This window comes from Anas acuta, chromosome 2, assembly GCF_963932015.1.
Source record: "Anas acuta chromosome 2, bAnaAcu1.1, whole genome shotgun sequence".
Lineage (NCBI taxonomy): Eukaryota > Metazoa > Chordata > Aves > Anseriformes > Anatidae > Anas > Anas acuta.
The window spans coordinates 5477976-5493824 of NC_088980.1; the positions used below are offsets into that span (position 1 = coordinate 5477976).

The following is a 15849-nucleotide window of genomic DNA, read 5'->3' on the forward strand; positions in this document are numbered from 1 at the left end:
CCCCTTCTCGCTCCCTGCAGAGGCTCGGGGCACGTCGATGGGGAACATGTGCCCCGGGTGTCAGAAGGAAGCCCTTTTGAGCTGCAAAATCAATGGGAGGTGGGGCCTGCCCGTGCTAATCACTGCGATGTTTTATTTTAGTTTAACTCAAAAAGTACGGGAAGCCCAGGTGTGAGAGCTTCCCTTGGCCTGCAGCCTTCCCACCTGAAAGAAATCTGGAGTTTTTCCACTTCTCGGTCTCTCCTAAAGCCTGGAGGTGGATACACAGGAAACTGTTTTTCCACTTCAGATTTCTACTAAAATGTCTTGTTATTGCAACAAACCACTTGATTCAGCAGCACCACTTCACAGGCTGGTTTATAAATAGAGCTGTTTCCTCTGCCCTGAAGAGCTTACAACCTACACGAGACAGACAAAATAGAGCAAATCGGGAAAAGTAGGATGAGCAGGATATTAATGGTGAAACAGGAGAAGGTGCTGCTTGAAGGTGCAAAGTGGGCTAAGGATTAAGATCTTTGTGGAAGACAGCTCCCTTTTTTCATCCTTCACCAGACTGCCATTGACACAACTCGCTGAATGAATGAATGAGTGAGTGAATGAATGCGACAGCAACGTCTGACTTTTGAGGGATCCAAAGTGTTCATTTAAAATTTCATTTAATGGTCATTTAAAAAAAATATTACAAAATCCATGGGATCCAGATTTTACGCGAGGGAGAGATTTGGGTTTAAAAATACAGAAGTGCGTATTTCACTGCAGACCCGAAGAGTGAAAATCCCCCATTCACTCGTGTATGTTCATGTGGCCACTGGTGGTCTCGTCGGTTCACATTTCAGGTTTTAATTTTGATCAAAGCCCGTGCTAATTCACAACGAACGGGGTTCATTGTGGGCCTAATCCTGTCCCATTGACCTAATTCAATAGGAGCTCTCGCGCTGCCTTCAGGCGGCGATTCTTCTACCTCAACCAAGAGAATTCAAAATACGATTCCGGCTCTAAATAAACACTGTGGTAAAATTAGGCATATGCATCACTGTGGTTAGAAAGGCTTAAAGTATGTGCTTAAATACTTTCAGGATCAGGGCCTCCATCTTTTTTTTGCTGCTGATGCCTGGCTCAGATCCCTTTTTACCATGCTGTTACTATCAGAAACATGACACTGGCCACCTGAGCGCATGCTCTGGGGTAAAAACCTACTTCTAATTGCTACAAAAAACTGCTTTTATAGCATAGTTAAAAGATCAGAGAGACGGTTCCAAGCAGTAATTAAAACATATTTAGCAAATAGGCAATATTGTTTGGCAGAGGCATGTTTAACGCAGACAACTAGGAAAAATGAACAGCTTTTGAGCTGAAAGCTCTGCCTTATGGACAGAGACCATCTTTGTTCAGCGTCTGTAAACTGCACCGAGGTGGGCCCTTGGCCTCTTGCATCTGTAAGACAGAAAATGACTGGGAAGAAGGAGATGCTGTCCTGTGTTAGGTGGCATGAGTGAAAATCCTGGAGTCACACCATGCGTTTGGCAGGGTGCTGTGGCCCTCTACAAAACCTGGTTCATCAGAAGCATCTCAGGAATTTGTCCTAATAAGCTAAAAATATGTATAGCTGATGTTCTTTGCCTCACGGTAGCATCTCCTGTCAAGCTATAGGAACTGGCAAAAGAACAATGAAACCTGACACAGAAATCCCAAATCTTGCCAGATTCTTCTGATGATCACTACTATGCCTGGCAATAGCAAGAGATGCAGTTTTTTTATCTGTTTTATGTCAGTAAAGAATAAATCACCAAGCCGTAAACACTTTAAACTTAAATACGTAGACAGCGGCCTGCATGGGTTCATGGTACCGGCAAGTCCCATATTCCTCATTCTTTTAATTTTTATTTTTATTTTTAACACTTCATGTATTGAGATCTTCAGTGCTTCAGCTACGGACTTTTGAGCCATCATCTACAAGGCAAGGGTGTTGGATTGGTCACCGAATATTGAAATTCATGGAGTGTGCAGAAACACCTGTCAGCTGGGAAACCTTAGAATTGCTTGTCTTTGGAGACGAGGAGGGGAAAACCCGACCTCCCGACCCCTTCATACCCCTGGCCCTATTTTTAATCGAGGAATGAGGATCCCGAAGCTAGGGTGGGGATGAAATGGAGGCGTGGGGCCCGCTGCACGCAGCCTCGGGGCTGAAATGGCGCTCTGCTCCCTCAGGAAACCCTCAATGTTGGGGTTGAATGGCCTCAGGTTGTGCCAGGGGAGGTTCAGGTTGGACATGAGGAGACATTTCTGCTCAGAAAGAGCAGTCAGGCATTGGGACGGGTTGCCCAGGGTGGTGGTGGCGTCCCCGTCCCTGGGGGTGTTCAAGGAGAGGTTGGACGTGGTGCTTGGGGACATGGCTTAGTGGTGACATTGGTGGTAGGGGATGGTTGGAACAGGTGATCTTGGAGGGCTTTTCCAACCTTAATGGTTCTGTTATTGTGTGCAGGTGGATTAATAATTTGTTAAAAACCCTCCCTGGAGGGTTTCTGACCCCACACACGGGGTACCCGGGGCACCCCCACAGCGCTTCCTCCCCTCAGGGCTTCCCCAACCACCCCAAGGCCCCACGGGCGCAGGGACCCTGCAGAAGGACGGGTCATGATTGACAACCCCGTCCACCAATAGGAACCGCGGGTTGCGCGGCCGGCAGCCAATCGCTGCTCAGCAAAGCGTGATCCTCCCGCTTTTTCTCTGAGGGCGGAGGGGGAAGGTGCGGGCGGCCGCCATCTTGTGTGTGGCATCCCCACCCTCCCTTTCCATCTATTTCCCACACTTCTATAACACTTTTTACGCAGTTTTTTGCACGAGGAGTCCGTCTCCGAAATAATCAGGGCGGAGCGAGCCGCGGAGGATCCCTTTGTATCCTGAATTTACCAAAGGAGGTGGAAAAGCGCCGCGCTCAAGATGGCGCCGCCGCCTCACCACCGCCACCCCCCCCGACGACGAGGCGAACGTGGCGGCGGTTGACGTCAGGGCGCTCTGGGCATGGGCAGGTGGAGGGAGCAGCCAAAGTTTGGCCGGCGCTGACGGGAGGCGGCGGCGGCGGGGCCGGGCTCGGGGCCGTGGCCGCTCCTCAGGGGTCCCCCGGTACCTCAGGGCCTCCCCCCCTTCGGTACCTCAGGGGTCCCCCCCCTCAGTTTTGGGGACCGCAGCCATGGCGGAGGAGCCCAGCGCGCTGCCCTGGTCCATCAACAAGGATGATTACGAGCTGCAGGAGGTCATCGGTGAGGATTTTTGGCTAAATTTTGGGGGACTGAGGTGAAATTTTGGGGCTGAAGGGCCCCGGGGGTGAAGGGGGGGGTGATGAGGGAAGGGGGGGGGCTCGCGGTTCTCTCTCAGGGTGGAGAGGCGCCCCCCGGGGTTTTTCTTGGGGATTCGCCACGATTTTGGGGTGAGGGGGAGCCGCCCCCTAAATTTTTGGGGGGTGTGTGTGAGGGGGAGGTGCCCCCCAGTGTTTCTGAGGGGTTGTAGGGGGGGAGCTGCCCCCTTCCCCTAATTTTTGGGGTCGTGTGTGTGAGGGGGGTTGCCCCCAGCCCCTAATTTTGAGGGGGGAGCTGCCCCCTTCCCCTAATTTTTGGAGGGGAGAAGGGGGGGGCTGAAACCCCTATTTCTGAGGGCTCCGTGTTGTTGTTGGGGTGCCTGGGCACCCTATTTCCTTCCTGAGGATGTCCCCTCCTGTAAGGGAGATGTGGTCTATGGGGTTTGCCCCTCATTGCAATATGAGGAGGTTTTTTTTGGGGGTCTGCACCCCCGTCCTGGTTCACCACAATGTGGATTTGGGGTCAGGGGGTGCCCTGCGGGCTCACCACACCCCTTTTGGGGACACCGGGCACATCCCATGCCCCACTTCCCCGCGTGTGGCTGTGAAGGGGGTGTTCCCTCCCCCCCATCTCCTGCCCACATCCTTCCTGAGGGCTTCCTTGGAAGGAAACTCCACATTTCCCCTTCCCGAGCAGCCCCGTTCATTTTGGGGGACGCCTCCTTCCCCCCCCCCAGCCCCGTGGTCCCATCGGGGGATGTGGGGTGGGATTTTTGTGCTGCCACCATCCAGCCTCGTTGTGCTGCCGCTCTGCCTTCCCATTCATTGTCCTCTTGTCTCGAGGCCCCAGCCCTTGCTCTCCATTAAATCATTTCTTTTTTTTTTCTTTTTTCCTGCTCTCTTTTCCCTTCTGGTTACCGGAGGCCCCCACTCCGCCTGCCCCAACTGCTTAATTAGGGGGTTGTTTGAGGGATAAAAGGCTTTAGGGCCGGGATGTGACCCGGCCGAGGTGGTGCCACAGGTGAGCGTGAGGTCGGTGCCTCTCCTGCTGCTCTCCTGGCTCCTAGGCAAGAGGTTAATTTTTAGCGTGGCTTTTCCCCCACAGGAGGGGGGTGATACAACGCCAGGCTCCCAGATCCCCAGGAAAGGGACCGGTCCCTGCATGTAGGATGCATCAAAATGGCATAAAGGGTGCTCTGATCACACAAAGAGGGGATTTGGGGTTCGGTGTGCGAGGCTGGGCGAGCTGAGCTGCCTCTTTGTAGCTCAGCCCCGAATGGGACAGGAAAAAAAGGGGTACAGATGCCCTTCTGCTCCTAGGATACTCGCTGCAGGAAAAGCACATCCTACAGCCCCAAAATGCAAATCCTACAGCCCCGAAACTCACATTTTACAGCCCAAAACACCCATCCTACAGCCCCACACCGTTATGAGGAGGACATAGCGCTCACAGCCCCCGCGGTTGTGCCCCGAGCTTGGGCAGGAGTGTTTTGTCCCTTCCCCTGTCCTGTGGGGTGACTTTTGGGATGTCATCCCCTCGTCGAAGGCTCGTGCTGCCCCGCTGGGGCGCGCCGTGTGGATTGCAGACATCTGGTTTCTCTTTTTAACTCCGCCATCCCCGCCTCTCCTCCCCCCCTTTCACTCACTTCAAACATCGCCGTGCCTGCCAGCGGCCTGGATGGAGATGTGACGCCAGCTTCCCAGCACGGCTGCGATTTGTGGGACAAAATGTCACCGAGCTGGGCTGCTCCGCGGCCCCTGGAAGCCTCGGGGGGAGGTTTCTGAGCTCCCTTCACTCCTGCAGAGCCGTAAAAGTATTTCGGCAGGGAACAAAGGGAGGACCCGGCGTGGGAAGGGCCGAACCTCGCGCCGGTGCTTTTAAAGGATTTCACTTATTTCCTGGTGAACAATGTCTCCTGAAGCTGAGAGCACAGCGTTCAGGGGGTTACCAGCTCAGGCTTTTTCCCACATCAGGAAAAAAAAAAAGCAATCTACGTGCAGTTAAATTCCTTAATTTGGGTTCGTTCTGCCTGAAAACAGCGCTGTGGGGCTGTCCTGTAGCGCGGAGGGCCCCGCGCTGCGCGGTGTGGGAATAAAGGAGCACGTTTCCTAGCTGCAGAGGGAACTCCTGCAAACCTGCCCTCCTCATTCGGGCTGATACCAAGAAAAAAACCACCTTATTGCTCAGCAGCAGAGGTGACTCACGCCGTTACAGAGGTACGGATTAACGGCCGTGGTTGTTCTGCCCCCTTGGTGGTGGGGAGCAGCTGCCGAGCGGCTTCCCGAGGCTTCAGTCCCTCCCGGTGCCCAGGATCAGAGCCGGCCTTCAGCTTCCAAAAAGGCTGAAAGAGAGCTGGAAGCAGGAGATAAAGGATCGAGGGGGGAATCTCCCTTGCTCCATTCCTGCGCCCTTTCTCCCCCGACAGATTCCTGCGCAGGCTGAGTGAGCAGATGTGGGAGCTGCTTCTCCCCGCAGAAATCCAGCTGAAATTGAAAAATTTGAAGCAAGGACTCGCTAAATAATTAGATTTTTTTTTTTAATGGCTGTAGTTGGCTTTTGTCTGTGAGCTCAATTTAAGGTTTAGTTTTCCAGCCGGGGTTTCCCCAAGCAGTACAGGTGAGTACACATGCAGGAGCAGCTTTCTTTTACAGGTATGTAGAGGTAAAATTTGGGGAAGTGGAGATTTTACCAACGTACCCGTGGTCTCCTGGTGCTTGGGAGCTGCCTCCCTCACTGACACCCCCTACGCCTGCTTTACACCCATTCAAGAAAACGCGGAGCTGTCTGTAAAACACAACTGCCTGCAAGCTAAACCGAGCGCTCAGGCTTCGGTCTGCGTGCCATCTGTTTTGGTTTAGCGTTTCCTCGTGGCTTCCCACTCCTCCTCCCCGAGCCTGGCCAGACAAATGGGTTCCTGCGGCACGTTCAGGGGGGTGAAGTGTGTGAGATGCTGGCTCCGTGTGCTCATCGTCAACTTCTTCCACTTAAAGCTGGTGGAGAAGCCTTTTTTTCGTTCTGTATTAAGTTAAAGCTGACATAAAATCAATTCTGGGCATCCCCCCCCCCCCCGCCTTCCCTTCCCCTCCTTGGCACCTCTCCTTCCTCCGAGACCTTTGATACCGGCTGAGCTGCGGCACTCCCCTGGGAAGCGAAAGCAGGAGGTGTGTGCACCCCGTGTGCTGCCTCTGCTGCGTGCTCGCGGATCCCACGGGGGGATACAACGCCCTGGGAAGCAGGTGGAGGCCAGAAAAAGGACCAAAAATGACAAATGTGGGTGCAGGAGGCTGCCTGCAAGGAGCACGTGGTATTAGGGAAGCAGTGTGGCAGCCTTCCCGCTGCTCTCAGCTCTTCTGGGGCATTAAGGGGGAAAAAAACCCATACAGGGTGTTCCACGGGGCAGCAGTTCATACTTTCCTGGGGCTGCTTTCTGTGTGGTAGCTGCTTCCAGCGCTGATTCAAACATTCAGCACCCAAAAAGCATTTAAACAGCTTCACTTTAACCCAAAAATCTCTCTTAGAGCTGGCAAACTGGGCCCACCAAGCTGGTGGCTGGAGAGAAAATCTCTTCTCCTGACGGGCAGTGGTGCTGGGTGCTAATTGAGTGAGCAAATTACTTAAAATACTAGGTTTTGGGGCAAATTATCTTGGAAGATTTCCCTTCACGTGGACGATACCTGTCGGAAATCTCCGCAGCAGCGAATTCAGCCATAGACGTGCTAACGGGGTGCTCGTCAGAGAGCTTTGCTGCCAAGCCCTGGAATCCAGCGTTACAAAATCCCCAAAATATTGGGATCCTGCACCTTTCAGGTGAGTCTTGCCTGCTGTCCTGCTGAGCGGAGATGTGATGATAGAGCCTGGCTTCCCGGGACTTCACCTGGAGGAGCACAGAGGGGATGTTTCTGGTGAACGGAGCTCCGAGCGTCTTGCCTGGAGGCAGGGGAAGGCCTGGAGGCACGGCTCAGACCTGCTGCGGGGTCTTTATGGGGTCAGACTTCAGTGGGAGAGACGCAGCACTCTGGTGGATGAAGTCAAACACCGCTAATGGGGTTCTTGGGTCAGCCAGCCCAGGCTTCATATCCCTTGTTCCTACCCAGGTAATGCAGGCAGGTGGGGATCTGCGGTGATCTGAAGCGTAAAATGAAAGGATCCCGTATTTTTTCCCCCCGTACACAATAGCTACGACATCCAGCAACGTTTTCTTGGAGCCGTTTCTTGCACCACTCCCCAAGGTTCTCGAGGATCATTGTTTCCTGATGTGAGTCACCGCGCGCAGACTTTTTTGCTGAACAGATTTTTTTTTTTTTGGTGTGCAAACAAGAGAAATTCCACACTGCAAAAAAACCACTTGGTTATGCATCGACCTCTACTAAACCAGGATCTAATTTGCCTTGCTAGGGTTTCTTAGACCCCTTCAGGTCTTCAGGGGACGGCTGTCTTCAGCAAGCCCTAAAAGCCTCACAAATCCCATCTGCGAGTGAAATCAGAGGAAAGCCAGAGCGCTGATTCACTTTCTCACCAAATTAGCTGGAGCTTCCCTCCGTACGTCCATTAAAGTTTTATCCTGTGTGCTTGTGGAGCAGCACGGGGAGCACCTGACGGCTTGGCCAAATCAAAACGCCTTTCTGCTGGGTACAGAGAAGCTCCTGGGAAGATTTTTGTTCCTCGCCAACCTTCAATTTTCATCCGTTTTGTGTCAAGAGCTGCTGTGTTTTTTGTTTTTTTTTTAAGAGGAGGGGGAACTGAACGCTGCGGGTGCAACTTGGCCTTTGGGATCCCCAGGGAGGAGTCTGCTGGGGAGATGGGAGTGTGGAGAGCTGGGGTGGCCTCTGCCCACATGGGAAACTTTGGGTTGCCTTTTGTCCTAGGTCAGGTTTAAGGCTCGTGCTCATTTTTGGTCTTTGGCGGATTGTAAATCCGTTTTTGTGGGATCCAGGGTTAATTCCAGCTCTTTGAGGAGGGAATTCTGAAAATGGTGTGGAGAGTAGTAGAAAAGGGAAGTATGAAGAGGGAGAGCACCTGCAGAATATTCTTCGTAAGAAAATCAGCTGGGACCCGCTGAGGTGAGCGGGGCAGGTAGCAGCGCTCCTCATTTTGGGTGTCTGCAGCTCCAGGCAGGCAGCAGGACGTTGGGCTCTCCTGCTGGCTGAAACCTCATGAATTCAAGATGAAGCTTCTCATCCCGGGGTGAACACCTTGCCTGCGAAATGAAATCTGTCTCCTGCTGCTTCCTTTACAGCCAGGCTCTGTGGGACCGCTGCGGGTTGTGTTTGGAGGCGGGATGGCTCAGCCCTGCTCTGCCTGCCCGTTAAATTGCCCAGAGATGCTGCCACCTGATCAAATAAATCTAATTGGTCTGAAACAGCAAATCTGAGCTCAGCCTGCTGACAGCACCCTAAATAAATGCTGTGGGTCATGCAGGGCTTGTGCAACCCACCCTAGGGGCTGCCTGGAGTTGCTGGGCTGGGGAAAAGGGCCCAAAGTGGTTCCCCAAATGTCCCGGGCTCCTCGTGGTGCCTGGCGGGTGTTTGTGTGCTCAGCGGTGGAATCGAGGAGCAGAGGGGCTCGGTGAGGGGTTTGTAGGCAGCAACTTTGCACCCCGTTCCGATATTTGGGCTGTTTTTTTGTGTTACAGGCAGGTTTGGGGAACCTGCTTCTCGTTTTGTGGAGTTCTTTGGGCAGGGTTAGTGCTGGGGGGTGAGCTGCCTGCTGCAGGTACCCGTGGGGAGAGCCTTGAGCTTTGGGAAAATGTGGAGTTGTGTTTTAGAGGGAAATCCTTTGTAGGTGAATGCTGTTAGATAGATATACGTGTATCTCACTCTATATAACGTGCTGGGATATACGTATAAATATATTTAATCCCTGGGGCTTGCTGGTTTTCCTCCATCCCCCAATACAAACCCTAAAATTGGCTCCCTCACAACGGTTGTGTTAAATCCGCTGTTGTCTGTTCATTTTCCTTAAGCTTCTGTGCTACGACAGATGATTTATAGATGATTTATTTCTTCCTTTCTCTGGATTATTTGTTTCTTTCCTCCCACTCGACCTCTTTCCCCTGGTGCAGGAGGGCTCACCGAGTCCCCGTGGGACTGTGGGAGAGGAGCTCCCTTTGCTCCGGGGCTTTTGTAGGGTTTTTTTTCGGTTATCTCTTAGCTGTGGGTTGCGGCCTTAGGGCTCCACGGGCTTTCCAAGCAGGCACTGAGCAAAACCAGCTGAATTTCCCCTTCAGAAGGGTTAGATCATCCCTTCTGCAGCAGGGAGGTGGCTTCAGAGCTTGGCGTGAGGAAACATCCAGGGATGTGGTTGCAGCTCCTGGGCTGGCATTAGCAGCTGTGAAGACCCCTAAATCATCCGAGGCTTTGGGCTCGAAGGCTGGAGGTGGATCTGAGCAGTCCTAAAGGAGAATTTGGGCTCGAGCACGGGCCCTGAGATGTCTGGCCCGGGGAAACAGGGCTTCAGCGGCGATCCTTGGGAGGTTTGGGTTGTTTTCATTCTGTCAGAAGTTGGGGTTAGTTCCCAAAGCACCCTTTCAACCCAGAAACATGAGAAGGGCTGGGAAGGGCACGCCTTCCTCCCTCGCAGCGCTTCCTAAAGCAGGTCGTGACCCTCTCCGGGAAGAATTTGGCAGCTGCTACCCCAGGGCTTGGGACCGGAGCCGAGAGCCTATGGGGGCAGAAGCAGGGGGCATTAAACAAACCCTAAAACCCCTCGGGGTCTCTTCCCTTTCTCTCCTTCTCCTTTCCCCTGACCTAGTGCCTTTCAGGCAGCATCTGCAGGGAGAGCTGCTTCGCCCGAGCTGTGCCACCCTATAACACTGCCTTTGTAGGGTTTCTTTATCCACCCAGCAGGTGGGGAACCACTTCTTCTCCCTCCTTCCCCCATGTGCTTGTTACCTGCCCCCAAAACTCGCAGAAACTTCCTTGCCAGGCATTTTCCTCCTCCTCTCCGTCGGCATCCTCTGCATCCCTGCTTGTTCCCATTCACACATCCTTGCTGCAGCTTCGCTTCTTCCCCCCTCTGATTTCCTAAACAAATTTTAGGGTCGCAAACCCTTTGGTGGCCCCGTGTCTGTTTCTGTGCCCTTTGGGGTTTCCACGCTTTCCCCTCTTTGTGCGGCTCCCGAAGAGCAGCTTGCTGGTGGCACGTCCTGCTGCAGCCTGGCTTAATCCTCGCCTGGTAGGCTTTGGAGATCTCATTGTTTCTCTCTAATTAAGCACTGGAGAGGAGCTGAAAGAAATGAGGAACGAGCTGGAGAAGGGGGGAGGAGCGGGGAGAGCAGGTGGCGATCGGACCGGGGGGAGCCTTGAGCTGGGAATCCTCCCCACCCTGTGCCCAGGAGGGTTTCCTGTGGGATTTGGGTACCAAAGTCGGAGCTTTTGTCATTTATTTTGGACGGAGCAGTTTTTCTTGATGCTTTAGGGCTGGATTTCAGGTTCTTTCCCCAGCTTGGCGCTCGGGTTTGATGGGTTTTGGTGTGACTTTTGTGCAAAAAGTGACCGAGAGCTGCTGCAGGCAGCTTCAGTGCCCTTTGTTTGGGGGTTGTCGGCTTTCACCCCCGGTTTATCTGCACGTAGGAAAAGGATCCTTTGCAAAAATGTTTTGCTTGACCCGTCTTTAAAAGACGTTTAGATGTAGAGCTGAGGGATGTGGTTTAGTGGGGACTGTTAGTGTTAGGTCAGAGGTTGGACTCGATGATCTTGAGGTCTCTTCCAACCTAGAAATTCTGTGATTCTGTCTTGCAGCATCAGGAGGTTTTATAGTGCTGAGAAGCTCCCAAATGGGGTGGTTTATGCCAAAATGCTGAATAGGTCTTCTCATCTCCCTCATCGACCCAAACGGGTCTGAGAGTTATGCCTGGGATAGAAATGATGCGAACGCTGCAGCTGGTTCTGGAGGCTCATAAAGGCAGGTCCAGAAGCAGTTGGGTACTCCCTGATCCTGAAGGACGGGATCTTGCCCAGAGGTTTGACTTCAGAGCTTCTTCGCCTGCTTCACATCCTGAGAAGCGAGGCGTTGAGCTGCCACGGGAGAGCAGGAGCCCAACTGAATGAAGCTCGCCTCGTGCCCCTGCATACAATGAGGGGAGACCAGGAGAGCAATTAGGGCACGAAACTATGCCAAAAATCTCATTAAGCGCTGGGAGCAGAGGCTGTGCCTTGTTCCGACACTGGGGGCGAACACATCAGGTTAAAAGTCCGTGTGACCTCGGCGGCCTTTTTCAAAGCCCGCTGGAAGAATCAGCCCTTTGTTAGGAGCGAGCTGCCGGCTTGTTTTATGGCCTGTGCTGAGCCCTCGGGAAGGTCCACGTGGTGGGTTGTGCGAGCCCAGCTCCTTGCCACGGCTCCTTGAGCTGCATGGACCTGAAAGGGGCAGTTTTTAGGGGTGGGATTTGCTTGGTTTTTACCTCGCTGCTGCCTTTATTGACTGGCACTTGTACTTTTTGTTGTCTGCCTCCCTTTCCTTTCCTCACAAGTCCCATCAGGTGATGTTAACCCTTTCTCTCTGTTTTTTTTCCCCTACAGGGAGCGGAGCGACCGCAGTGGTGCAGGCAGCTTTCTGTGCTCCGAAGAAGGAGAAGGTCGCGATTAAACGGATCAATCTGGAGAAGTGTCAGACCAGCATGGACGAGCTCCTGGTACGCAGCCGCGATGACCCCGCGGGTTTTATCTCAGTCAGCTCTGCTTGCCGAGCACCTTTTCGCATCCTTCCTCGCGGTGCTGGGAGAGAACCCGGCTGCTTGCACCAGAGGCAGTTCAGCCGCTGGCTGTGGGACACAGCGCTGAAGAAAACGTTAAAAAGATCAATTGTTGGAGAACTTCAGGGTATTGTTTGGAGCCGAGCGCTCTGTGTGATCCCTTTGTTTTGAGCGGAGTTAACGTGCAAGGGTTAAGCTCAGCTGCCTGTACGAGAGCTCTGTGGTTTGAGGGGGATCAAAAGCTGTGTGCCTCCAGAAGCTTCAGAATTTAGGGGAGTGGTTTTGCTTTCTCCCCCGTTCCTTCAGTTCTTTGCATTTTTATCCTTCACCTGTACAGAGAGAGCCTGAATAAACGAGCTCTTGCTCTTAATCTGGGTATGGGACCGATGCCAGCAAAGGGATCGCTCTGCTGTGCTGCAGGCTGCGTGGAAACCCTCACTCATCCCGAGCTGGGGACAGGAGGTGGGCTCCTCTGGAGCTACAGCTCTGTGATTTCCCTCTGATGTGCGCCTCTGAAGATTTTTCTCAATGGGAAACAGCTTCAGGCAGGTAGCCATGGAAACCAAAATTCGCTTTTTGTTATCTGGCTCGGATGTTGATGGGATTTGTTTGCTGCTTTGCTGCGTGTGGGAGCAGCAGCTGCCGCGTTCGCCCTGAATGTGGAAGGCCCCTGGGTTGAAGCCAGGCACGGAGGCATTCCCCTGAACGTGAGGTGTCCCCCCTGAAGCTGAGAGAGGCGTCTGGAATAAAACTTCCCAACGTAAATACTGAGGGCAGGGTCTGAGGAGAAGCAGGGAGCGGTCTTGTGTCACCTCTCTTTTTAAAGCAGCTCTCTAGGATCTTTTAACCCTTTCCATCTTTCTGCCAGGCACAGTGAGAAAGCAGAAGGGAGAGAGGCAGCTCTGCTCAGCTCTAATCCTCAGCAAGTCACTTAAACCATGGCTCCAGTTCCCATCTAGTGACAAATGCTGTTTTTATCACTGTAGGTATCAGCAAATACTCTTGTAGAGAGGAAAGGCTCCGTTCCAGCTGTCACCTTTTAGTGTGCCTGTGAAGAGCCGTGTGTAGGACTCTTCAGATGTCCTGCAGTCACATCCTCTTGCTGCTCTCACTAGAGTTCGGGCTCCCTTCCCTTTTCCCAGTCGGTCTTTCTGTCTTGTTGCCATCCCTTGGTGCTCTTCAAGTCTTTTCTGTTGCTCGTCCTTGCTGCTGTGCCTTGGTGGTAAACCCAACTGTGTCGTCGGGAGATTTAATTGAGATTGTTGGCCTTTGAGTCATTGCCAGTTCCAACTAAAAGGGGTTAGGTTCAGAAAGTGATGCTACGAAGACTCACCATGGCATTTTTGATAACTAATTGCATGTTTTCAGTCTCTAGCTGACCCCTTCCTCACCGTGATTTTTCCTGTTAGGGGCAGGACTGTGCTGAATGGCTCTCACCAGGTCCGAGTTCCCAATTTTGGGACCAGAGAGCGTGGCTCCTTCTGCAGGCTTCTTTGTAGGCCTCTTGTAAAGGTGGATGTTTACATCTCCACATCGTGCTTGTTAGTGCCTGGGGTGAGGGCAGGGTTTTGAGCTCTTCCTCTACATGCTGTCAGTAAAGAGACTCGATCACTTGCCTGGTAGCTTCTTATAGCCAGCAGCACACGGTTACATGGCTCCAGCTGACAACCTTGGGCAAAAAAACTATAAAATAACAAGACATTAAGCCAGGAGGCTGTATAAAAGCAAAGAGAACCTGGTGGCAAACGGCCCTTCGATCAAAACCACTTGATCTCTCCTCAGATGTCGTGTTTTAGGTTGAAGAACACCAAAGATTCTGTTACACAGCTCCATTAGGAGGCTGAGGCTTTTGTTTGCACTTGGATATGAGTGGCTCTCCTCTTCTGCATACCCCAGCAAACTCCCACCTGATCTAAGAGACACAGTAAGTGCTCACTGCCCGCTATTTCAGAGGAAAGTGCAGGAATCAAGCTCTGAGCATTTGGGGAAAATCTCTCCCCAAACAAGTTCCCGTTCAGACATGCAACAGTTGAGCTCCGATGTATCCAGATTTAAGCTGATCTCGTAATGATTTTTGAAAATGTCTTAAAAAGGCAGTTATGGAGACTTAAATAGTGGAGGGCTGGCGGGAAGGGTGTTGTGGAGCTGCAGGAGCTTCCTGGGGTCACCAAGGCAGGTGTGTTTTGTGGAAAAAATGCTTTCCCTTGGCTTGTTCTGAGTTTGTCAGTTTGTTGGATGGCGTTTCTTAGTGCAAGAGCCAAAAGGATGGAAACTCCTCATCTCCCTCCTGTGTGTTACATTCTCGATTTCTTAATCTTGCCTCTGCATTTGCTGCTTCTTTAGGGTATTCTCAAGGCTTTGAGTCCTATCATCTCCCTTTGTGGCAGTTTCCCGGATCAGGTTAATTACCTTTTTTTGAGCAACCACTTGTCGTTGCAAGATTTTTTCTCCCAAACCCCTAAATGTGAGTGAGTCCTTGCAGAGAACGGTGTTTTTGAGAGGTGAGTGCAAAGAGAAATAGCCGGCTCCATACTAGAGCGTGTTATGCTCTCCACGTGCTTTCTCCTCTCCCCTAACACTGCTAAAAGCACGAATTTGGGCTTTCATTAGATCCATTATCCTTCTGGTGCTCTGGGGATGGCTGAGCACACCAGTTTACGGGAAACTTCGCTTTGTCCCCCAGGCACTAAATCAGTGCTCTTGTGTTACAGCACTGCCCAGAAAAGGCACAGAAAAAGGGAAAATTGCACTTAAAATGCTTATTTTTTTTTCCTCTAGAGTGCTTCAGAAGCAGTGTGGGTCGGGGTAACCTTTGCAAACCCTGCGCGATGTCTCGGTTACTGCCGCGGATTCGTCTCAGGGTGCCGAGGGGACTCCAGCAGGAGGAAATGTCCTCTTGAATTTCAGGGGATTGACCCGGGGAGCTCGCTGCCAGCAATCCGGAGATCAAACATGGCGTGAGATTAGAGAAATCAACCTCTAGTTGAGGAGGTTAAATGAGATGGGATTTAAAGCAGGATTAGGAACTCCCCTGGTTTAACGTCTGAGCCAACTGTTAACTGCCCAGGCTTCGGCAGGAGTCTCCCCTCTGGGCAGATGATTCTGTAAGCGCTGGTTACGGGGTTTTACACCTTCTTTTGAAGACTCGGACGGGGTATCGAAGTGGCTTTGATCTGCCAGCAGCTCCTACAAGTGGATTAAGCCGACCATAAGGTCTGTGGGAACAAAGGAGCGGGCTGCTGGAGCAGGGCAGATGTTTCACCCGTGGCATCTTACAGGAATTGCCATCACAGTGGCATTTCCAGGCCTGGAGGCTTGCTCCGAGGGAAAAACAAGTCCCCAGGTGTCAGTGCCAGGGAGTCCCACGTGGAACACAGCCTCCGCGTGGTGATTTGAGGCGCCGCGTTGCATGTTTCACACGGGTCGTTTGTTCCCATCATCTAAGGTTAATTCCTCTATGAAGACCTCTTGCTCCTTTCAGGATTGTTGTGTACCTGCAACATTTTCCACTGTTGTTCTGGATGGGGGAATTGAATCCCTTTTTAGTCCCAGTCTCCATGTCCTGAGGTGTGGAGGTGAACTGGGCATGGCAGCTGGGTTGGAATCTCTCATTTTGAGCTCTGTGCTTTTTCCTCATCACCTTCAAATAATTGCTTTTAAGGCGATTGTAGCAGAAGAATTCAGCTTTTTTTACCCTGATATTTAAAAACAGAAATAAATTAATATTCTCGAACTTACATTCTTTTAACTAAACCCTTGGAGTTTCACTTAAAGCAAGTGTTTGCCACCCACAGCTCGAGCACCGCTTGGTGTTTTCAAGGAGATTGCATCTGCCCTGCTTTGATTTTTCCCTCCCAACCC

The 15849-nt window shown here is 52.1% G+C and overlaps 1 protein-coding gene across 1 annotated transcript in view; it reads left to right on the forward strand.

Annotated features, from left to right (window-relative positions):
• The first annotated feature begins 2991 nt into the window (after window positions 1-2991).
• The window catches only part of OXSR1 (oxidative stress responsive kinase 1), a 65616-nt gene continuing 52758 nt past the window's right edge, over window positions 2992-15849 (forward strand). Inside the window, exons 1-2 of the mRNA XM_068673350.1 lie at window positions 2992-3260; window positions 11816-11928. Of these exons, the coding sequence (XP_068529451.1) occupies window positions 3191-3260; window positions 11816-11928 (183 nt within the window). The 5' untranslated portion in view covers window positions 2992-3190. The remainder of the gene's footprint in view (window positions 3261-11815; window positions 11929-15849) is intronic.